At 36.2% G+C, this 23352-nt stretch overlaps 1 protein-coding gene across 2 annotated transcripts in view; it reads right to left on the bottom strand.

Annotated features, from left to right (window-relative positions):
- The window catches only part of LOC123555846 (probable ubiquitin carboxyl-terminal hydrolase FAF-X), an 86301-nt gene that overhangs the window by 5714 nt on the left and 57235 nt on the right, over positions 1 to 23352 (bottom strand). For both annotated transcript variants that reach the window (XM_053548377.1, XM_053548378.1), the window contains exons 38-63: positions 21516 to 21634; positions 20926 to 21027; positions 20062 to 20240; positions 19486 to 19659; positions 18822 to 18963; positions 18057 to 18142; positions 17813 to 17904; positions 17241 to 17361; positions 16797 to 16869; positions 14616 to 14680; positions 14230 to 14345; positions 13855 to 14021; positions 13449 to 13540; positions 9966 to 10107; positions 9270 to 9363; positions 8591 to 8742; positions 7897 to 8067; positions 7271 to 7423; positions 6466 to 6525; positions 5916 to 6024; positions 5401 to 5509; positions 4303 to 4396; positions 2121 to 2197; positions 1608 to 1683; positions 1317 to 1454; positions 541 to 669 (exon numbers count right to left, since the gene is read on the bottom strand). In XM_053548377.1, coding sequence (XP_053404352.1) covers positions 541 to 669; positions 1317 to 1454; positions 1608 to 1683; positions 2121 to 2197; positions 4303 to 4396; positions 5401 to 5509; positions 5916 to 6024; positions 6466 to 6525; positions 7271 to 7423; positions 7897 to 8067; positions 8591 to 8742; positions 9270 to 9363; positions 9966 to 10107; positions 13449 to 13540; positions 13855 to 14021; positions 14230 to 14345; positions 14616 to 14680; positions 16797 to 16869; positions 17241 to 17361; positions 17813 to 17904; positions 18057 to 18142; positions 18822 to 18963; positions 19486 to 19659; positions 20062 to 20240; positions 20926 to 21027; positions 21516 to 21634 — 3032 coding nt within the window. The remainder of the gene's footprint in view (positions 1 to 540; positions 670 to 1316; positions 1455 to 1607; positions 1684 to 2120; positions 2198 to 4302; positions 4397 to 5400; positions 5510 to 5915; positions 6025 to 6465; positions 6526 to 7270; positions 7424 to 7896; positions 8068 to 8590; positions 8743 to 9269; positions 9364 to 9965; positions 10108 to 13448; positions 13541 to 13854; positions 14022 to 14229; positions 14346 to 14615; positions 14681 to 16796; positions 16870 to 17240; positions 17362 to 17812; positions 17905 to 18056; positions 18143 to 18821; positions 18964 to 19485; positions 19660 to 20061; positions 20241 to 20925; positions 21028 to 21515; positions 21635 to 23352) is intronic.

Below are 23352 nucleotides of genomic sequence, written 5' to 3'. Positions count from 1 at the left end.
CATTCTGACCAATTTTCATGAAGATCTTGTGAAATATATGGCCTCTAGAGAGGTCACAAGGGTTTTCTATTTTTAGACCTACTGACCTAGTTTTTGATGGCACGTGACCCAGTTTCGAACTTGACCTAGATATCATCAAGGTGAACATTCTGACCAACTTTCATAAAGATCCCATGAAAAATGTGACCTCTAGAGTGGTCACAAGCAAAAGTTTACGGACGGACGGACGCACGCACGCACGCACGGACGGACGACGGACGCCGCGCTATCACAAAAGCTCACCTTGTCACTTTGTGACAGGTGAGCTAAAAATCAGACGAGCTACAAATATTTTCTTATTAGGATGCTGATGTTCTTGAATTCCATATAAGAAAGAAAATGTCTGCTTTTATCTAGAGGTGTTTGCTCTCTAATATACTGCAATTAAATGGAGACGGATGTTAAATCACCACCCAAAAGTTTCACCTCCAACAGGGACTGATTCCTCTGGTATTCTCATTATGTTACAAAGGCAATGTGTCAGCTACATCAATTACAAACCTTTGATTCGGTCTTCTCCTCCTCCTCGCCAGTTTCTACTGTAGTCTGTTGTTCACTGGTTGATGGTGTATTCAACTGATTGTTGATCTGGTTGTTTGGTTGTACCGGCTGTGACTTCTCTACAGTAACCTAGAAATATATCCAACATGAATAGTAGTATTAGTAAATATTTTTAAAAGCTACAAAAAATTTTAATTCCTCGAAATAGATCTATAAGTAAACTTTGCACCCCCTCCCCCCAAAAAACAACCACATTTAAAGCCAGTGATTAACCATGCTTTACAATTTGTCTGCAATTTTTCAGCACTGTGACTACAGTCTTTGACACACATACAGGATCTTTAAAATACCAAGACAGACTAAATGCACACAGGCAACATGTCGAGCCCGCCCTCTGACCCTTAACTGTGACCTTGACCTTCGAGATAGGAACCTGGGTTTGCACATGACACTCCGTCTCATTGAGTTAAACATTCATGCCAAATATAAACAAGATTCCTCAATGCATGTCAAAGGTAAGAACTGGACAAGATCTGACATGACCTGTGGCAGGAACCTGGTGTTTGCGCATGACACTCCACCTCAATGAGGTTAACATTCGTGACAAATATAAACAAGATTGCTCTATGCATGTCAAAGTTATGGTCCAGACAAACAAAACCGGATGGATGCACAGCCATTTAGAAGACTGTGTCTTCGCTTCCGCAAGCAGGTTCGACAAAAACCACTTGATGATGTAAGAATAACTATAATAATGCAAGTAACTTATAACTGACCTGATTGTTCTGGACCTGCCTGCCATCTGCCGACCTTTGACCCTGTGACCTCTCACTATCTTCCTGACTGACCCCTTGTTGTGAATCATCTAGATGTGATCCTTCCTGGTCATCTGTTAAATCAGCATCCTCTTGATCCTGATAGAAATATACAATTACGTGATTAAACCAATTTTATGTAAAACTGAAAATAATTTATTTTCCTTCAAGTTTGCTTAAACCTAGCACACTTATTTCTTTTTTTTTTCTTTTAGTATGAAATTTGGGCATTATGTAACTTTAGTAACTTACCTCCTCTGGATCAGGACATAACTCTATTGCTTTTGCCAGGGTTACCCGTGCACTCTGTGACCTCTCTAGGAAATACCTGAAAATGTTGACAAGTTGATACTTCAGTGAAATACAATGCTTCAGTAAGATTGCAATTTACAATTAACTTTTCATACATTGAGAAACATACTAATTTTGTGCACTGTGGTTTGTTTTTAATGCATTCTGTACAGTAACCAAATTGACATCATATGCTTCCCTTCATATTACAATGGTGCAGAAACACCTGTTTTATAAATACTGAATGTCAGGGCATCTAATGAGAGCCACTGAGCTATCGCAAGTAAATTAAATGACATCCCCACAAAAAAAACCCAAAAAACAACTAAATATCCTGAGTGAATCTCAAACTTCCCAGCAGTGACAGCAGAAAACTAAAATGAAATACATAAAAACATTAAATTTCTTTGTTACTCATTTCCATTCAATGCTTCCAAATTTGTAAATACTGTGAATAAATGTATAAATACTGACCCATTGGATGTTTCATTTGACTGAGCTGGAGGTGACCAGTTGTTGTAAGTATACTGTGCATTGCCCGGGTATGGTCTCTGTAAAAATACAAATTTATATTTAGTAAACTGTCACTTACTACAATATCACTTATCAATGTAATAGCATTATCATAATAACAGCTTGACCAAGGAAGCTGTATGCAGCTCAAATGGATTTTGCTAAGCCGGATCACATAAAGCATGCAAGCACTATGTGTGATCCAGCCTAAAAAAATCCATGAGCCAACACAAAATCCCAGATCTAGCTACTTTTATAATGACCCTTTTATTTTACACCTCCACCTTTTTGTTTGTTGTTTATTTCATTAAACGAAATATTCAAAGTGTATCAGAGTCAAAATAGATTTATTTATTTATTTTGTTCTGTTTAATAACGTTGCACCGACACAAGTATATGTCATATGGCGACTTTCCAGCTTTGATGGTGGAAGAAGTCCCCAGGTGCTCCTCCATGCATTATTTAATCACGAGCAGGCACCTGGGTTGAACCACCGACCTTCTGTAAGCCAGATGGATGGTTTGAAGTCAGCGACGTTAACCACTCGGCCACAGAGTCAAAACAGAACTTAGTGGATTTTTTGTGTGTGCTATTTATAGAACTGTGTCAGGTCATGAAATAGCAATTAATGAACATACACAATATAAGATTCATAGTACAATACGGAGTTTGTTTTCTATCTGGTCGTAATACACGCTATACTTATGACAGAGTTCATATAGGTATAAAATAACAAGAGCTGTCTCCATAGGATGACATATGCCCCCGATGGCACTTTGAATGAGTAGTTATGGCCGATGTTAGAGTTTAGGACCTTTGACCTACGGAGCTGGGTCTTGCGCGTGACACGTTGTCTTACTGTGCCACACATCCATGCGTAGTTATTTTAAAATCCATGCATGAATGACAAAGATATGGACCGGACACGCCCATCAATGCACTATCATGAAAAATGACCTTTAACGTCTAAGTGTGACCTTGACCTTTGAGCTACAGACCTGGGTCTTGCGCGCGACACGTCGTCTTACTGTGGTACACATTCATGCCAAGTTATTTGAAAATCCATCCATCGATGACAAAGATATGAACCGGACACGCCCATCAATGCACTATCCTTTAATGTCTAAGTGTGACCTTGACCTTTGAGCTACGGACCTGGGTCTTGCGCGCGACACGTCGTCTTACTGTGGTACACATTCATGCCAAGTTATTTGAAAATCCATCCATCGATGACAAAGATATGGACCGGACACGAAAATTGCGGACAGACTGACAGACTGAGAGACCGACAGACGGACAGACGGTTCAAAAACTATATGCCTCCCTTTGGGGGCATAAAAATGAATATTGTTTCAAGGCACATATGGATTATTTATTATCAACCTACAGAATTATCTTCAGATTGATTATTATAGACCTTGTTTTTATTGCAGACCTTGTCTTCTCTGTCAATAATTAAGCAAAAAGTACTGGGACAAAGTAATCAATAAGTGTTCATAAAACCACAAATCTGTTGACAAATGCTGTAAAAAAAAAAAAAACATTCAGTACTTCCTTCTAAATAAACAAAAGAACTGTAAATTTGCTCTTCAGGATAAGCACCGATTTGACACTGACTGACGGCCAACGTGCAACACAACATCCAGGGCCAAACAATGGACATATCCATTGAGAGCTTGTTTGTCTAGGTTTAATCATTTCACCTTTTGAAAGTAGTTTTGTTAATGAGTGACTTCTGTATACCTTGTCAAATAAGTAATACAATTGCTTTATATACTGTTATGTTATTTAGTCCAAAATATAATTGTTTTTCTACAGATTATTTTTGACAACAAGAGCTGTCAGTGGACAGCACGCTCAACTATTCTCAGTGCTTGATAGTATAATGTAAGCAATGAGTAAAACTTTAACATTACGATAAGCATATTCTAAGTCGAAAAGGGGCCATAATTCAGTCAAAATGCTTGATAGAGTTGCCTCCTCCTTTTTACAGACTGGGGTCCTGATGGTAAATAAGTATGCAAAATATGAAAGCAATATCTCAATGGACTTTGAAAATATTTGGGGTGGTACGCAAACTTTAACATCTGTGTGACGCTAAGGCTCACGCCGACGCCGAAAAATGCTTGTGTTCACAACTTACTCGTTCAAGCTCATCATTTAACCATTCCACAGCCATGGTCCAGCGTCTCTTCAGATCACTGTTACTTAGCAACATTTGCTGGGCTGGTGGACAACTGAAATAGAAGAATTGATTTCATTCTAATAAACAAATGCTAGATTCAAAATAAAAAGTGCACGTCTTTGATCTCCATAACAATTTCCAGATTTTAGCTTCAAATTCTTGAAGTATTTAATCCTTGTTAAACGAAGGGAAACTCAGTGTAAAGTGAAAAACTGCTCACTTAAGAACCAATTGCTTGAGCACCAGAGTAGACTTGAGCAATTCATCTTGTCCCTGGACATTTTTTTCTTATATTTTTCTAAATGGATAGCTCTAAACCTCATATAACTCGAGCATTTTCCTTCATTCCCTTGTGACTTCAAGCCATCAGTGTTCTATTGTTACTCTATAACTTAACATAACAGTTATGTCACATAATCCTATACATAACAAATAAATCCGTGTTGTGTATGCTTCCATTTTTTGCTGTTTTACCTGATGGTGCAGGGTATCTTAACCATTTATACACATCTAAGAATATATGGAAATTTCACCTGGAATTCGTACATAGGCACCTGGCAAAGTTACTCACTCCATTATAAGGGCAAAGTAACTCCTTTATCTAATAAAAGTTTTTTTTTAAATTCAGCCTTCAATTTGTGATTAAATTTGTCCTTAGAAATCTTCAGGAATTTGTTTCTATGCTAGAAAATTAACATTCTGGGATAAACTCGAGGCTTCAAGTTATATGGTCATATACTAGAAATACCACCCGCTTCCGTAAATGGTAACTTCTAGCAACTGGTTTGGAATGTCAACATCTTCTTTTCTCAATTAAATGAAGATAGTTCAGTATTAGCAGTGTTGGGAGACCACATGTTAACTAAGACCACTTTTATCATTGGTTCTTTGATCTTTTAAATTTGTCAGTTTCAAAATTCTTAGATTTTCCTTTGCTCAGAAGATGTTAACTTCATGGACTGATACAACCATAAAATCAATGAAAATTTGTCCCCCTACAAAAATTACCGATTTAACAGCATCACGCTTTTACTTTTATTGAAAAATAAGACTTACTGCATGAACAATGCAACCATCATTTTGATACACTGATATGCTCTCTTCTGGTAGTGACTCTTGGATCTCTGTATAGTATCTAACAATCCATCCCGATCATCTGGAATACCTAGATAACAAAATAGGTACACTTAATACTCATGTAATAGGTATCACTTCTGACTTCAGCCATGAACTGTGAAACCATGCATTTAACTTCATTGGTATAAAATTCCGAGATATCAATTGTAACAGCTATTTTGTGGAGTCCACAACCATCTACCTTTTGTATCATTATAGCAGCTGTTGAACTGTTTACGCTGGTTCTAGTATGATCCAAGGAAACAAATTTACTGAGTAAGTTCCCCAAGCAATTAACAAGTTGAAATGTTTCAGTAAATTTTCAATTTTCAAAGTTGTTGATCTTTCTTTTTGATAAAATAAGAGTTATCAACTACAAAGCTACCTAGTTGCTGGCCAAAATAAAATGTTGCAACAAACAGATAGCTGATGGTGTTTTAGCTGATGGTATTTACCTTTGAGAGCATTGTGTATCCTATGGTTCTGCCAGGAGTCTTCCAGCAGTAACATCTGTAGTAGAAGATCTAGGTACGGCCGTAGCTCGTATGTGTATGAATACGCAACCTGAAACAGGATTTATTGAGCTTGACTATTCCATCCTACTGACTTTAAGGACAATCTATAAACAACATTTCAAATGCATATGGTGAACTGCATTAAAATTAAAGCATCAAAACATTTATGCATACAGTATTGGTGTTTAGTTTTTGATTTTGTTGGGTAAAGAGACATATGGACACAATCTAGTTAATATGTTAACTTTTCCAGATTTTAGGTAATGGAGGAAGACCCTGGGTGCCCCTCTATGCATTATTTTATGCATGAGCAAGCACCTGTGTAAAACCACTGACCTTCCACAAGCTGGCAGGACAGCTTCTCAATGAATTCTACACTGAAAGTGAGGTTTTGAACCCTCATTGGTGAGGGGCAAGTGATTCAAAGTCAACAAACTTAGCAACATTGACCCCCTAGAAGTATTATTATTCTTTCAGTAGAAACACATACCTGCCACAGTAGTTCACTGAGGACAGTGGATGAAAAATGTGGATTCTCCCAGCAACAGTACTGAAATTAAAAAAAAAATAGCATTCCTCTGCATATACATATAATTTGCAATGTATCATTTTTTTTTCCAGAAAAAAAAACAACCCTTCATACACGATATTTATGATTAATGTCCAACTTTCTTAGCTTATCTTTAAATCATTTATATTTTTTCTAAGCATTACCACAGACCCTTACCTGTTGTACACTAGTAAAACATACATTGTACGAACAAAAATTGCTGTCTCTAATCTGTTTCAAACTATCAAACATATCACCATGCAAAAATTGCAAGTCCCTTATCTCTTGCCAACCAAAACATCTGTTTACATGCATGTAAAAACACCTAAATACTAAATCCAATTCATAACTAGGTGTTTTTGTCACAAAAACATACGACTTCCCCCTATGTATACCTTTAGCTCTGGCAGCCATTTTGTGCAGCAAATCAGAATGTGTCGGCGATGTGCACAACTAGGCTTGGTACTGATCACTCCTGTGAAGTTCTGTCTTAATCCGGCCAGCGGTTCAACTTATGAAAGCCGGACAAGCTTAATGTGTGGACGAACGGACAGACAGAAAGAGAAGGCAAAAACAATATGTCTCCCCCCATAATGACACACAAAATACCGGCTACATGGAATATGGTGTTATCCTTGAAACAATAAAGGCATTAATTCCATGGATTGGCTCCAGAGTTACACTGAATATTATGATTTAACTATGCAACTTACAATCTCGTTATTTTAATACTACATTTACTTACTCGCAACAGTTTGGTGGTATCTTCCGAGTTGTTACAATCTTCGAGAAGTTTCTTCACATAACTGGTTCTACTGATGAGTATATCAGCTACCTGAGCCTGGATAGGCATCAGTATCTGGTCTCCATATGGATTGGGTGATGGTTCCTGGTTTTGCTGTAATATACACAAAGTAAAATACACAAAGTAAGATACTTTTACCATTTCTGTTAATAGTATAATCTTAGTTATGATACCTTTTCTAAGAGCACAATGACATGTTAACATAAGCAATAACATCGACTGATAAAACCCCAGTTGCTAAATGTAGCACCTGGCTAACATTAGCTGCAGTTTCTTCTGGTTAAAGGGATGAAGATGAAGCATATAGGAATCTGCAATACACTTCAATGTTTAAGTATTAAAGATTTTTTGTACTTATCTGAAAATCCCAACAAGCTGAAAAACAATTAAAACCAAAGCAATCATTTATCCCCACTAGCATTATTAAAATGGCCTTAGTAAGCTCTGGCATCAGATAAAGGGCAATTTTCTTTTATGTATTTCCACATGCAAGAAGTTAAAATTTAGCACATAATAAAAACTAGGAAAAGAATAAATTGGCATAAATATATAATACCCTTACTTACCACAGATGAGGTACATTTTGAGGACACATCACAACATCGTACTAACTGAGAGACTACAGAGTACAGTTTGCTTAGTTCTGCATACTGGTACTTGATTGGTGGTCCTGGTCCCTCGTCCAGAGCTACCATCATAAATAGCGCTGGTACATTCAACTTCAGTAAATGCATTTTCTGTAAAAGCAGAAAAGCATTAAACACTTGTGAAACACATCAATTAATGAAAACTACAAGTGTTTACAGGGAGCATACATGACCATTAGAAATCTTAGCACATGATTTATTTACTACCAGTATCTGAATCAGACATCATATACCAGATATTTTCAATTTATCATTCAGGTATTTCTCATAATATTCACATTCCTCTATATTACCTAAATAATCATTAGTAAAGAAACTTACTTAACCAGTCTATATCAAAGTATAAATAGGGACAGTAAAGTTGTTAAAATGTAAAGCAGAATTATAGAACCAGCCTCTGTTCCATTTTTTTTCGAAAACCTTTGTGAAATTTCATGTGATCCTATCTTTTGTATGAGAACTGTCATGGAGAGCATTGGCTCCAATAAAGAAATCAAATTCAACACAATTTAGTATGTCAGATAAATCTGACCATTCTGTTCAACATTAAAGATGTGTTTGTCAAACTGTTCATAATATAAACTTCTAATGAGGGAACAACACAAGTATATACCTCAGCCACACCAAGGTTAGAGTACATGAGAAACAGGTGGAAGTATTGTTGTAGATGTCGACCATGTTCCGACACTTCCTTCTTCAGTAGGTTTAATACAGCCATCAGTAGATGGTCACTCAACGTTGCATTTGGGTCTGCAGAATGGCCAGCTGAAATGAACATTCAAACAATTTATTGAATATTGAGTCAAGTTTGTATTGACAAACTACTAAAGACATTATCCATGAAAGTCAAAATGACCTACTGGTACATACAGGATTATGTATGTGTGTGTGTACTTGATGGAGGGGGAAATAGTTAAGTAAAATTGCTTGCTGTCTAGCTATCTGTAAGGCTGTACTTGTGCTGCCCTTGTAACATTTAGCAAGTGTTATCAATGACCTTCAAAATTTAAGGAAAAGAACAAAAACGTATCTTCATTCAAATAGTATGTGGCAGCAAGCAGGGCCTTGCAAGGGGACTTCCTGATCCTGGTACTTAAAGGTTGGGCTTTTAAAATCCCACATATCTTAAGTTTTCACTTGTTGCATTTTGTTTAACTTACATTTCCAACAAATTACTGGAAAATATCCATTTTATGTCAATAACATAAGGCCTTATATACAGCTTTGTTCATCCCCTAAACAAGGTATTTTTTTTAGACAAGCTAAGACAATGTATAACAGATCTTACTTACCATAGAGACCCTGCAATAGTGGAGGTGGACACACACCATCATTGAGAGAAAAGTGAGCCAGGCATACAACAACCTTGCAGAATGCATTCCGTACCTTAAAAATTATGCAAAATTTCAAGTTAAATATTCTGTTTTTCTTCCGCAGGTTTCTAAAACGTTCTAATAAGACTTTCTGCATCATTTCATTTTATATTTATACATCAATTTATCATCACAACACAAACAAGAGCACCACAATGCAGAGAAATATATGCCCGAAGGTATGACCTTTAACCCCTACATGTGACATTGACCTTGAACGAGCCATCCGAAACATGCGCTCTGCAAGTCCTCTCGATGTGAACATTTGTGCCAAGTTTCTTTAAAATCCTTAAGCAGTTAACATGAATGAAACAAACTCATATGACCTTTCACCCCTAACTATGACCCTAACCTTGAAGTAAGCCATCCAAAACATGCGCTCTTCAAGTCGTCTTGATGTGGTGAAAATTTGCATCAAGTTTCTTCGAAATCCTTTCAAGGGGTTATAGAGTTACAGAGTGGATATAAAATTGCTAACGGACGGACGGACACAGGCATCATAACAGAATACGCCCCTTCGGGTGAATAAAAATGCTCTGAACAAAATAACTGTCCAAGTCAACTAATCATGACAACAACACTTAAATCAGTAATATGTTTTGGTGTAGTAAATACCTCTGAACTAGGGCACTCCAAAAGGTACTCCGCAAATCTTCCTGGCTGTGAAAACATGACATTCTGGGCAAACCACATCCTCACTTTTTTACTAGACCTCAGGTTACATGTAAGAGCCTCGTACCATTCTGTGGCTGACCCTCTATAAACAGCAAACATAAGTTAGGTTAGAGGCACAGAACACATAAAAATACAACTGAAACAGAATGATCACAGTCATATGCAGTGCAATTCTTGTATCGAAACACAACCAGAGAGACTAAAACCTGCTGATGAATGTTGTCAATCTGGACAGTTTTCCAACTGGAAAAGTTGTTTGCCTTTGTATAGTTGACTGGAAGTATACTCTACCTTGGAGATACATAACTGTTTTTTTAACTAAAGAGATCTTTTTTCTAAAGAACAGTGGTTACATCATATTAACAAGAGGGTCATGATGACCCTGGATCGCTCACCTGAGTAATATGAGCTACATGTTTCAAATGTCAAACTGATGATAAAATATTAAGAAAGTCAGTAGGTCACATTCATGGTCAATGAAATTCAGTTTTATGATTTGTGTGCAAAACTGTGTATGTCATCAAAATTTCAAGGCTGTATCTTAAAAAACAAGAAAGTAGGTCAGTAGGTCAAGGTCACAGTTAAGTGACATCATATTACTTGGAGTCATCAGGTAATTATAATTAAACAGTCTTGGAAATAGGATCAGATGATTTTTTAAGTATTTTTCCTATATAACTCACATAATAACTAAGTGACCCCAGGGCAGGGCCTCTTTTAACCCCAGGGGCATAATTTGAACAATTTTGGTAGAAGACTACTAGACAATGCATCATACCAAATATCAAAAGCCTAGGTTGTATGGTTTCAGACAAGAAGATTTTTAAAGCTTTTTCCTATACAAGAGGGCCATGATGGCCCTATATCGCTCACCTGTTATCATTGCACTTAAGGACAAGTCTTCAAGGTCAAAAGATGATAATAGAAATCAATCAAAAGAATTATGAGAAAATATAGTTGAAATTTTCATTAAGTAACTTTAAAAACAAGATTTGAAAACTTTTTGTAGAGGTCCACTAGGCAATGCTACATGTCAAATATCTAAGCTCTTCTGGTTTATTTTTAGAAAATTTTAAAGATTTTTCTATGTACAATCAAGTAACCCCATGGGGCAGGGGCAGTTTGACCCCAGGGGTCATGATTTGAATAAACTTTGTAAAAGTCTAATAGGCAATGCTACATGTCAAATATCTAAGATCTAGGCCTTCTGGTTTATTTTTAGAATTTTTTTGAAGATTTTCCTATGTAAAATCAAGTGACCCCTGGGGCGGGGTCATGATATGATCAAATTTTGTAGAGGTCCACTAGGCAATGCTACATGTCAAATATCTAGTCTCTAGGCCTTCTGGTTTATTTTTAGAAATTTTTTGAAAATTTTCCTATGTAAAATCAAGTGACCCCTGGGGCGGGGTCAATTTGACCCAGGGGGTCATGATATGATCAAATTTTGTAGAGGTCCACTAGGTAATGCTACATGTGAAATATCTAAACTCTAGGCCTTCTGGTTTATTTTTAGAAAACTTTTGAAGATTTTCCTATGTAAAGTCAAGTCACCCCTAGGGCGGGGTCAATTTTGACCCCCGGGTCAAAATTTGAACAAATTTAGTAGAGGTCCACTAGGCAATGCTACATGTCAAGTATCTGAGCTCTAGGGCTTCTGGTTTTGGAGAAGAAGATTTTTTAAATATTTTCCTCTGTAAAATCAAGTGACCCCTGGGGCGGGGTCAATTCTGACCCCGGGGGCCACAATTTGAACAAATTTTGTAGAGGTCCATTAGGCAATGCTACATGTGAAATATCTAAGCTTTCGGCCTTCTGGTTTATTTTTAGAAATTTTTTGAAGATTTTCCTATGTAAAATCAAGTGACCCCTGGGGCGGGTCAATTTTGACCCCGGGGTCACGATTTGAATAATTTTAGTAGAGGTCCACTAGGCAATGCTGCATGTCAAATATCTAAGCTCTAAGGCTTCTGGTTTTTTGAGAAGAAGATTTTTAAGATTTTCTTATGTAAAATCAAGTGACCCCTGGGACGGGGTCAATTTTGACCCCGGGTCATGATTTGAACAAACTTGGTAGAGGTCCACTAGGCAATGCTTCACACCAAATATCTAAGCTCTAGGGCTTCTAGTTTTTTGAGAAGAAGATTTTTAAAGTTTTTCCTTTCGGTTGCCATGGCAACCAGTGTTCTGCATGGAATTCAATTCTTTGAACAATTTTGAAAGGGGGCCATCCAAGGAACATCCCTGTGAAGTTTCATCAAAATTGGCCTATTGGTGTAGGAGGAGATGTTGTTTAAAGGAAAGTGTGGACGGACGTACAACCGACGGACGGACGGACGCCTGACGGTGAGCGATCACAATACCTCACCCTGAGCACAAAGTGCTCAGGTGAGCTAAAAAGTCTATATAAAACTTGGGACCCCCAGGGCGCCCTGGCCTCTTTTCACCCAAGGGGTACAATTTGAACAATTTTGGTTGAGGACCATAAGACAATGTCACAAACCAAATATCAAAGGTCTAAGTGTTGTGGTTTCAGACAAGAAGATTTTTAAACTTTTTTTCCTATATAAGTCTACGTAAAACTTGGGACCCCCGGGAAAGGGCCATATTTGACCCTAGGGAGATAATTTGAACAATCTTGGTAGAGGACCACTAGATGATGCTACATACCAAATATCAAAGCCCTAGGCCATGTGGTTTTGTACAAGAAGATTTTCAAAGTTTTCCCAATATAAGTCTATATAAACTATGTGACCCCCGGGGTGGGGCCATATTTGACCCTAGGGGGATAATTTGAACAATTTTGGTAGAGGACTACTAGATGATGCTACACACCAGATATCAAAGCCCTAGGCCCTGTGGTTTTGGACAAGAAGATTTTTAAAGTTTTTCCTTTCAGTTGCCATGGTAACCAGAGTTCTGCATGGAATTCAATTCTTTGAACAATTTTGAAAGGGGGCCACCCAAGGATCATTCCTGTGAAGTTTGGTGTAATTCTGCCCGGTGGTTTTCAAGAAGAAAATTTTTTTAGAAATTGTTGACGGACAACGGACATCAAGCGGTCACAATAGCTCAACTTGTCACTTCGTGACAGGTGAGCTAAAAATCTAAAGCATCCAAGCTATGCTTTATTCTCTTCAAATTCAAATCAGCATGCATCTCATCATGTTGCATTTAAAAAAAACACCTTTACAAACTTATAATGAAGTCCTCACTGCTCAACTGAATATAAGCAAACTAAATGACTATATTCCATTTTTCATATAAAATTATCAAATTTACTACCATGAATTCAGCTGAATTTTCTATGTAAGTAAATTTATTTGAAATATAGCCAATTTCATTCAAAATTCATGACTAAATACAAGATGATTTTACTAAATAACTGTTCTTTTTTGAAAGCTTAAAACATAATTATGCTACCTTAGAGATTTCTTTGTATGAAAGCCCACTGTAAATAGGAATTTAGAAGCAAGTTCAGTGCTCAACATTGCCAAGTGTTCCGCTTCTTGTGACTGAAAGATCAAAACAGCATTTATAAATATTTGAAGTAACAACTTTCCAGTTGTATAAAACTGAAGGTAAGAAATTCTTTAAATATTTATGTGACAACAGAGTCAATGTATGTAAGTTCAAATATTTTTTAAAATCTCTAGTGCATGTTGGGCTTAACATTCAGATTCTAAAATTTAGATGTTTTAAATGAAATAAGAAGATAACATATTTAAATGACAACTGTCATAAACATGGCTTCTATAATTTTAATACGAAAATCTCACTAAATATCAAATTTTATTTCCACTATGTCCCCACTAACACAGAGACTTACCAGTTTATCTTGTGTACTACTTGTATGTGTATATATCTGATTACATGTCAATAATCTCTTCATAAACTGGAAATATTCGGGACTGAACTGTGTCTTCTCATGCATAAACATTATATTCTGTTTGCGCACACACTTTTCTATTGTCTTTGGCATCTTCGGTTTTGGGTCTGAAAGTATCAAGTACGTATGAACTAATCGTAACATTGAGTCAATTAAGTCAATATGACATGAACTTCTGTTAGCTATAGTCTTCTATCATAACAATTTCACTTACTGATAAAATGGCTTACTCATCTGCACTTTAAGAGAAATATACAAATCACAATTATAATTTATTATTTCTTGCTCAACATGAATAAATCATTTGTTACATACTACTAATGCTAAGATCCTGTATTGTCTTGGAGATTTTTTCATCCTCCACATCATCCACACGTTCATAGAACAAAATATAGGCATTCCACCATCTCTTCTGTCGCCTGTATGTCATTCTGAAACATGGAACGAAATATAAGTATCCATTGATGAATTATACATGCTGAAATACAGAATTAACATGTTAGTTCCATCTATTTATCTGACACCTATTTATGCCACCTGTGTGCAAATCATTACAAAGTGCAGTTGTTCGCTCTCATACATCCCTCTAAATCAAAATCACAAATTTGCAGCATAAAATAAAATAATGACAAGCTTCACTTCAACTGGCTTCAAAATCTGATAAAAACAAAACTGATTGTTTCTTGTAAGAAATACTTTACCTCTTGAGCATATGGTCAAACACCTCTCCCATGTACTCTCCACCAAAACACTGATTCTTCATCTCCTGAAATCATCAGTAAATCCATCTTGAATTTCATATAAACATTAAAATCTAAGAGTACAATGAAGTTATACAATTATACTTCTTTTACCATCTAACACAATTATGTTCAAAAGGAACAACAGTATTACACAATACTGCAAGACATTTACTTAGAATTTGCTAGACATAAACTAGAGCTATCACTGAAGGGGATTCATATGCCTGCTCAAAGGGTGTGATCATTGCACTAAAATTCTGTTGATGAGAGGTTAAGTGATCATTGCACTAAAATTCTGTTGATGAGAGGTTAAGTAATTGTTGCACTAACATTCTGTTGATGAGAGGTTAAGTGATTGTTGCACTAACATTCCTCTATTGATGTGAGGTTAAGTGATTGTTGCACTAACATTCTGTTGATGTGAGGTTAAGTGATCATTGCACTAACATTCTGCAGATGTGAGGTTAAGTGATTATTGCACTAAAATTCTGTTGATGAGAGGTTAAGTAATTGTTGCACTAACATTCTGTTGATGTAAGGTTAAGTGATCGTTGCACTAACATTCTGTTGATGTGAGGTTAAGTGATCATTGCACTAAAACTCTGTTGATGTGAGGTTAAGTGATCATTGCACTAAAATTCTGTTGATGTGAGGTTAAGTGATCATTGCACTAAAACTCTGTTGATGTGAGGTTAAGTGATTGTTGCACTAAAATTCTGTTGATGAGAGGTTAAGTGATCATTGCACTAAAATTCTGTCGATTTTGAGGTTAAGTGATCATTGCACTAACATTCTGCTGATGTGAGGTTAAGTGATCATTGCACTAAAATTCTGTTGATGAGAGGTTAAGTAATTGTTGCGCTAACATTCTGTTGATGTGAGGTTAAGTGACTTGCGCTAACATTCTGTTGATGTAAGGTTAAGTGACTGTTGCGCTAACATTCAGTTGATGTAAGGTTAAGTGATGTTGCACTAACATTCTGTTGATGTGAGGTTAAGTGACTGTTGCACTAAGATTCTGTTAATGTAAGGTTAAGTGATCATTGCACTAAAACTCTGTTGATGTGAGGTTAAGTGATTGTTGCACTAAAATTCTGTTGATGAGAGGTTAAGTGATCATTGCACTAAATTTCTGTTGATGTGAGGTTAAGTAATTGTTGCACTAACATTCTGTTGATGTAAGGTTAAGTGATCGTTGCACTAACATTCTGTTGATGTGAGGTTAAGTGATCATTGCACTAAAATTCTGTTGATGAGAGGTTAAGTAATTGTTGCACTAACATTCTGTTGATGTGAGGTTAAGTGACTGTTGCGCTAACATTCTGTTGATGTGAGGTTAAGTGATCGTTGCACTAACATTCTGTTGATGTGAGGTTAAGTGATCATTGCACTAAAATTCTGTTGATGAGAGGTTAAGTAATTGTTGCGCTAACATTCTGCTGATGTGAGGTTAAGTGATCATTGCACTAACATTCTGTTGATGTGAGGTTAAGTGATCATTGCACTAAAACTCTGTTGATGAGAGGTTAAGTAATTGTTGCACCAACATTCTGTTGATGTGAGGTTAAGTGACTGTTGCACTAACATTCTGTTGATGTGAAGTTGTGATTGTTGCACCAACATTCTGTTGATGTGAAGTTAAGTGACTGTTGCACTAACATTCTGTCGATGTGAAGTTAAGTGACTGTTGCACTAACATTCTGCTGGTGTGAGCTTAGGTGATTGTTGCACTAACATTCTGTTGATGTGAGGTTAAGTGATTATTGCACTAACATTCTGTTGATGTGAGGTTAAGTGATTATTGCACTAACATTCTGTTGATGTGAGGTTGATTGTTGCACTAAAATTCTGTTGAAGAGAGTTTGTGTTGGAACTGATATGTGAAAATTTTGGTTCCTATACCCTTCATATTCACTCCTTTTATATCTTTTATTGTTTCAAGTTACAGTAGTAATTGTCTTAAATGTTGGGGCATGATGAAACTGCTGTCATTAAAAATCATGACAAGTACACTGATATGCTTTCAACATGATATGATTCGATTAGTTTCATTCAAAATAACACAACATTTTATATTCATCATTCTGAGATTGAAATAAAGAGCCTTTAGACTCTAAGTATATTCAAATACTGACTAACCTCATCATCGTCCATCTTACATTCAGAAACATCACCATCATCAAACTTGTACCACTTTGGAGTACCCTCACCCCTGTAAACACATTCAGAGATAATATCTCACTATACTTTAAAGAGGCAATCAACAGGTGTAATTAAACTAGGAAACAATCAACTGCACCACTAGAACTGATCTTTACTACATTCCATTAAAAACTTACTGGTAGTACATATGTAGACTTAAGGACTGTTTTTACTAATAATAACTGGAAGTACCATAGCTCCACCTAACACACTTGCCTGTTAAAGTGTGTCATAGGTACTACTGGTATGGCTGACCTTTAACATATATACACACTTCAATAATTCTTCATAAAAAGCAGAGAAAGAAAATCACTGTCAAATATACTTAATCGTTCCTATAAGGAAACAACATAATCAAGTTCAATAAAAGAACAGACTTACTTATGTAGAATATAAGAGTAGTAATGTCCTCCACTAGCCTGTCCACTATGTACAACAACCCCTATCAACTTGTACTTCGTACTTTGTCCCTTTTCATCACAGTCAGCATCAATAATCTCACCTGTAAATATACACCATACAAACTCAAGTAAATATATCATAAGCTGCGATATGGCCATTTTCACATTCCTACCAGAATGGCAGAAAACAAGGTTCCACTTTGCTTTTTTTAAGAAACTGTTAAAAACGCCATCATTCCAGCAGTCAGTGGGTAGCTTCCACATGCAAAACCTAAACCTGCATCAGTGACCAGCATGAAGCTCAAAGTAGCCAGCCAAAATTACTCTGCCATGGGGAACTTTGCACCATCACATAAGTTCCCTACTACAAGGACTGGACAAAACCAGTGTTATGAATATAGCAGATGTCTTCTTTTAACAATCTTAGGATAAAATGTCTAATATTGTTGTAAGACCATATCAATTATGAATGAAATGCCAGTGAACATTACAACTATCATCCAGACAAAATATTACTTTCTGTATGAAATTGGTACATGTAGACGAACTAACCTTCTATTTTTGCCAGTCCTTGAACTGTATATGGCTCCATGTCAAATTCACGTGAGAATTCAAAATAATCATTGAACTTTATTGCACTTTCCCTGAAAAAAAACAACATGAAAATTCTTCACTTTAGTTTTTTTATATTCATTTTAAAGGCTGAAGCTTAGCACAAAGTGCAGAATAAATGTAGACTATAGTTTCTTTACAAACATATATTCTAATTAAAAACATGAACTGATTTTAAACTTACCTTTCCCAGTCATAATCAAATCTTTTTAACTGTATGGCTAAGATTTTAGGCAACTTTCGTATCACAAGTCTTTTCACAGTATCGACCTGAAAAAAAATTCCATTCTTTAATCATACTGTAGTCTGTAGGATATACAACAACATATTGTTCTATAAGTTAAGGCAAAAGCAATCTGTAAACAGAAGTTTTAGCTCAGTTTACTTTTTATAAAAGATGCCAACTGGATGAAAGAATATTTTCTAAGTAAACAGATTCATTTTTGTATTAAAGGATGCAAACTGTGTGAGAATACATTGTTGAAAGTAATTATGTATTTATTACTAAAACGAGAATCTCTGATGAATCACCTTCAGTATGTATGTTTAAAATCCCTTTATGAACAATGGAGTTATTGTCTGGACAAAAAAAAAATAAAGTGGATGGACAGAGCAACAAGACAGTTCTGACACACAAACACTTCAGGTGAATAACTAGAAATGTGTCCATGGGACACAGATGCCCCCACTACATGACAAAGGACACAAATTTTTTCCTAGGTCAGAGGTCATAACTCCTACAGGACTGAAAGAATCCGGACAAGAAAGCCCAGGTGCACAACTACACATGCTGACCAACATTCCTGTAAAGTTTTGTGACTCTATGTCAAATATTTTTGGAGTTAGGCGCGACACATTCTCGGAAGGACGGACGGACAAGGGCAAAACTATATGCCCCCAAAGTGGCATAAAAATGCCAATATGAAATATTTTATACACAAAGCCTCACCTTTTTATTACATTTATCACAGTGATAAGCATTTGCTCCCTCCAACAGGTCACCCTTCACATATTGTTCTAATGACTCAAATAAATTATGGTGATTACGTATATCTACATTCAATGAAGTAAACGGTTCTTCTCTCTGGTACCTGAAATGACAAAATATATATCAGCCAATTCTGATGTCTGGAAAGCTGTATAACATATTGTTGGGTTGAACATCGATTTTCAATAGTATTTCATTTCTTCTATCTGTTACCCAGTGTTCCGTATTTTCTTTATCAACATTAACCCATTCTATGTATGTTAAATGACAACTTCCCTATCTGAATTAGATGTTGAGGACAAAAGCTGCAACCTACCAATTTCAAATATCTATTTATAACATATAGGGGCAACTTTTCTTGCTGTCTAGTCTGTAGCAATGCTTAAAGGTAATATCATAATTTCAGTCACTCTCAACAGCTTTACTGTCATTTAAAAACCCCTACATCTAATGACTGATGAAATTCTGCATATGAGTTTCATAAAGTGAGATCTAGAAAAAAAAATATTGTAACTGCATAATTATGTTTAACCTGCATTCCTAATTATTTATTTATTTAATACAAAGTTTGCCTACCAAAGTATCTCTCCTATCTTAATGATTAAGTATTTTAGCACAAGTTTACCTATGTGGGCAATCTTTGCAGATTTTCTGATCAGCAAATGAGCCTCCAAGCACTTTTTGAAGTATGGTAGGCTGTCCCAGCACTTTCAGAGCTTCATCCACACTGTCTACAAGGGAGTTAAAGAACTCTAGGGCATCATGCTGTTCCCGCAGGTTCACTGGCTCACCCCATAATCTGAAAAAAAAAAAATATGACAGGTTACTTATCAGTAAATCAGTCTGGCTCGGGCAAGCAAATGGATGAAGCACAAAAGAAAAGTTTCATTACTGTATGAAGCGTTCATCACTACTTATTACTAAATGTTACATGTATCTACCTTGATTGCCTAGTGGAACAGCATCTACTTCCAGGATGCGAAATCATGGGTTCACACCCTGGCAATGTCATACTTAATATGTTCTGCTTGTAACTATTACAGATAGGAAAAGTCAAAACTACTTTCTTAATTGGTGATCAGATCTATATTTGCTGGCTTCTGCATACTGGCCTCAAGAAATAGCTCCTGTTACCTCAGGAAAATATTTTACATAGTTTCCAAAACGCAATGAATATAAAGAAATCATGAGAAGCACTTACTTGAAATGTTTCCAGAATCCCCTAGGAACATAGTACTGGAGCTTGCTGGCATAGAGGTTACCAAAGATAAGCTGTATCTGTTTGAGTATACCAAGATTATATTCTTTTCTTTCCTCATCTCTGTTCGACACAGGCTTCTCCTCGTCCTTCCTCTCCTCCTCTGCCATGTCCACATTTGTCTAAAACAAACAATACTTTATCTTCACTTTCATGGTATTTTAAGCTGTATTTTAAACATAATTTTAGTTATGTGATAAAATTCAGTAAACCCAAATAAGTATGCCCAGATTCTGCACAATTGCTAAATTGTTTTCTATTAGTAATTATCACCTGCCTACTATGAGCCTGTTCTGGAGGATAAAATTGCCTATACCGAGAATAGATGCCTTGTCCTTGGACTGAAATCACAACTTCTTAGTCTAGTGTTTTCCATATACAGCCTACTATTTTAAATTATCTCATTCTTGTAAAACGATGTATCTTTTTGCAATGACAATACGATTTTTGGCTCCACTTTCATAGTCCATTCTTTAAGATTCTATACCCCTTTTTTGTTAGGTTTGATGGCACACCCACACAATTATACATCATATAGTGATTTTCCAGCATCTGATGAGAGAGGAAGTACCCCAGTGCCCCAGGGGCTCACCTGGGTAGAAACACTGACATTCCAAAAGCCCGCTGGAATACGACTTCCTCACATGAAATAATTCTACATTTAAAGCAATATTTTGAACCTGTAATGGTGAGGGGCAAATGACTGCAAAGCAGCAATCTCAACCATTCTGCCACAGAGACCAAAAGACTCAGGTTAAACGGATAGTAAGAAGCTTATCTGAAATAAGAATGTACACGAGTTGTTACCTCTCCTTCTCCCTTCTCCATGGAGGAATAATCTTCCTCTACATCATCTGCTGCACCCTCCACTGACATAGTACCAGCTCGAATTGGCTCTATCATAAACAGCTGCAAATACCAAATATACATAATATTGCATCTATGTTGCTTTCATTAAAATAATTTGTTCAAATACTGCTTCATTACCTAGGCTGTCTATATTTATACTGTCTTGTTAACAATAAGCATTTTAAAACATGGCTATATATAGTACTGAGGTTACATAATATTATAACACAGAGTAAGTGATGTCACTTGGAAGTGAAAAGCCCTCAAAAGCAGTCTGCTTTTGCCTCTAACCTTGGTTGTACAGACTCCAGTTGTCCACATGACGCATCTCATTACAATTAACAGTTCTGTACAAAATCTTTATAGCTCAGGGAAGTCGGCACATCTGTGCAGGCTGATCAAGATCTGCACTGTTTGCTATTCAGTTAGTAAATTTTCAGTGAACACCCCTTCGAAAATTGCCCAAATTAAATGATAGACCAGTCCATTTTAGAAATTTAGCAGGGTAAAAGTTAAGGGGCATAAAAACTCTTCCAAGATATATTTACCTGCTGAAGTACAGAGTTCATGTAACAAGTTGCCCCTGCATTCTTCAGACCAACAAATCCCTTTTGGGGCCGAGCCCCAACTGGTGGTAGAAACTCCCACTCCTGTAAGGGCACATCCCCTGAAAAACAAACAATCTTCAGAAAACTGGCCTTTGAGTCATACTGAATGTTTACCAAGCATACAGAAACTGAAGTTTAAACTGTTACTTAACTCCATATTAGTCAGTGTATTTCGCATTTTGATAATCAACAGCTGGTTCTCATTTTATTAAATGTATGCAAAATGTAGTCAATTGTATATTTTGTTAGCATTCAAAACTGTTTTAAATTCACAAGTTGTACTATTTTTAAATGTGTAAAAAAAAAAAACTAAAATAAACAAGCAAATTCGATGAATTGGTATCCCCCGCCGAAAGGGTTTGTGGTGAGGAATGGCAAAAAGATATATCCGGCAAAAAGTTAAGGATGTTAATAAGAAGCAAATAACTCCATTAGTCAAAATCAATTTAACAGAAAACAAATGTTTAATTAAAGAGTACATAATAAATGTATGATACTTTGATCCTGACTAAAGAATTTATTTTGAATGGGATATGCTTACTGTAATAAGCTTAGCTTTTAAAATTAAATGCAGTTAATTGAAATGTGAGCTTGAAGTTTAACTGGAATGAAATATTGTCTTTGAGTGGTTTGGCACCAGGTGTTGCTGTTTTACATGTACATTTGAACTTAAAAGATCAGATGTCCTTAAGAGAACACAGGTAAGATATCTTGAAACGGCTGAGGGCAAGGTTTGTGCAGTCACAACTTAACATGTTGAAGGTTTGAACATTTAAAAAAAAAAAGGAATGGAAATATATATATCTATATATAGATATATGTATATATTTATTTTTTTAAGGGGTGGGGGTGCAGGGGAATGGGAGAGGAAACAAAATTTCACATGTTGATTATAAATATTGATTGAAAATTAAAAATTAAAAAAAAAAAAAAGGTAAAAGGGTGAAGTTGGAGTGGGGGGGGGGGGGGGCAGAAGATGCATGATCAGTGGTGGGCATGACTGGATGGGGAAGTGAGGTGGGGGAATGGTACAACTTGGAAGGTTTGAAAAAAATCTAAAATAAGAAATGAAAAAAAAAAAAAATTTTTTTTTGGGGGGGGAGGGGGTGGGGGAGGGGGAGGGGGTGTGACCAAGGCAAGTGGGTGACCAGGTGTGGGTGCGCAACTTCACATGTTTATAATAAATGTTCACAGAAAAGAATGAAAGAAATTTAATAAAATTCTGCCAAATGGTAAGTTTGTAATGTACAAATATGTGGATTTTTAGACAATTAAAGGGCAATAACTCTAAAGTTACAAAAAGAAATCCTTACAAAATTGTCTGTGCAGAACCACATTATAGTGCTCTAAATTCTGTTAAAGTTTCATAGTTCTAGGTCAAATATGTCAAAAGTTATGATGCAGAAATTGGCATATCTATAGATCTATAGTACCCTATATAGTTAACACTAGAAACTTCTAAGGGCCATAACTCTGGTGTTACTTGGGCAATCTGTCTGAAACTTGATGGGCCCACAACCTCATAGTGGTGAACATGTATATGAAGTTTGTTTGAAAAAATCTAAAATAAGGAATGATTTTTTTTTTTTTTTTTTTTTTTTTTTTTTTTGGGTGTGGGAGTGGGGGGGGGGGGGTCAGAGGATAAGGGGGGAGGTGTGTGATCAAGGTAAGGGGGTGACCAGGTGTGGGTACACAACTTCACATGTTTACAATAAATGTTCATGGAAAAGAATGAAAGAAATTTAATGAAATTGTACCAAATGGTAAGTTTGTTATG

Source organism: Mercenaria mercenaria, chromosome 7 (assembly GCF_021730395.1).
Source record: "Mercenaria mercenaria strain notata chromosome 7, MADL_Memer_1, whole genome shotgun sequence".
NCBI lineage: Eukaryota > Metazoa > Mollusca > Bivalvia > Venerida > Veneridae > Mercenaria > Mercenaria mercenaria.
This window is presented reverse-complemented; position numbering and strand designations above follow the sequence as displayed.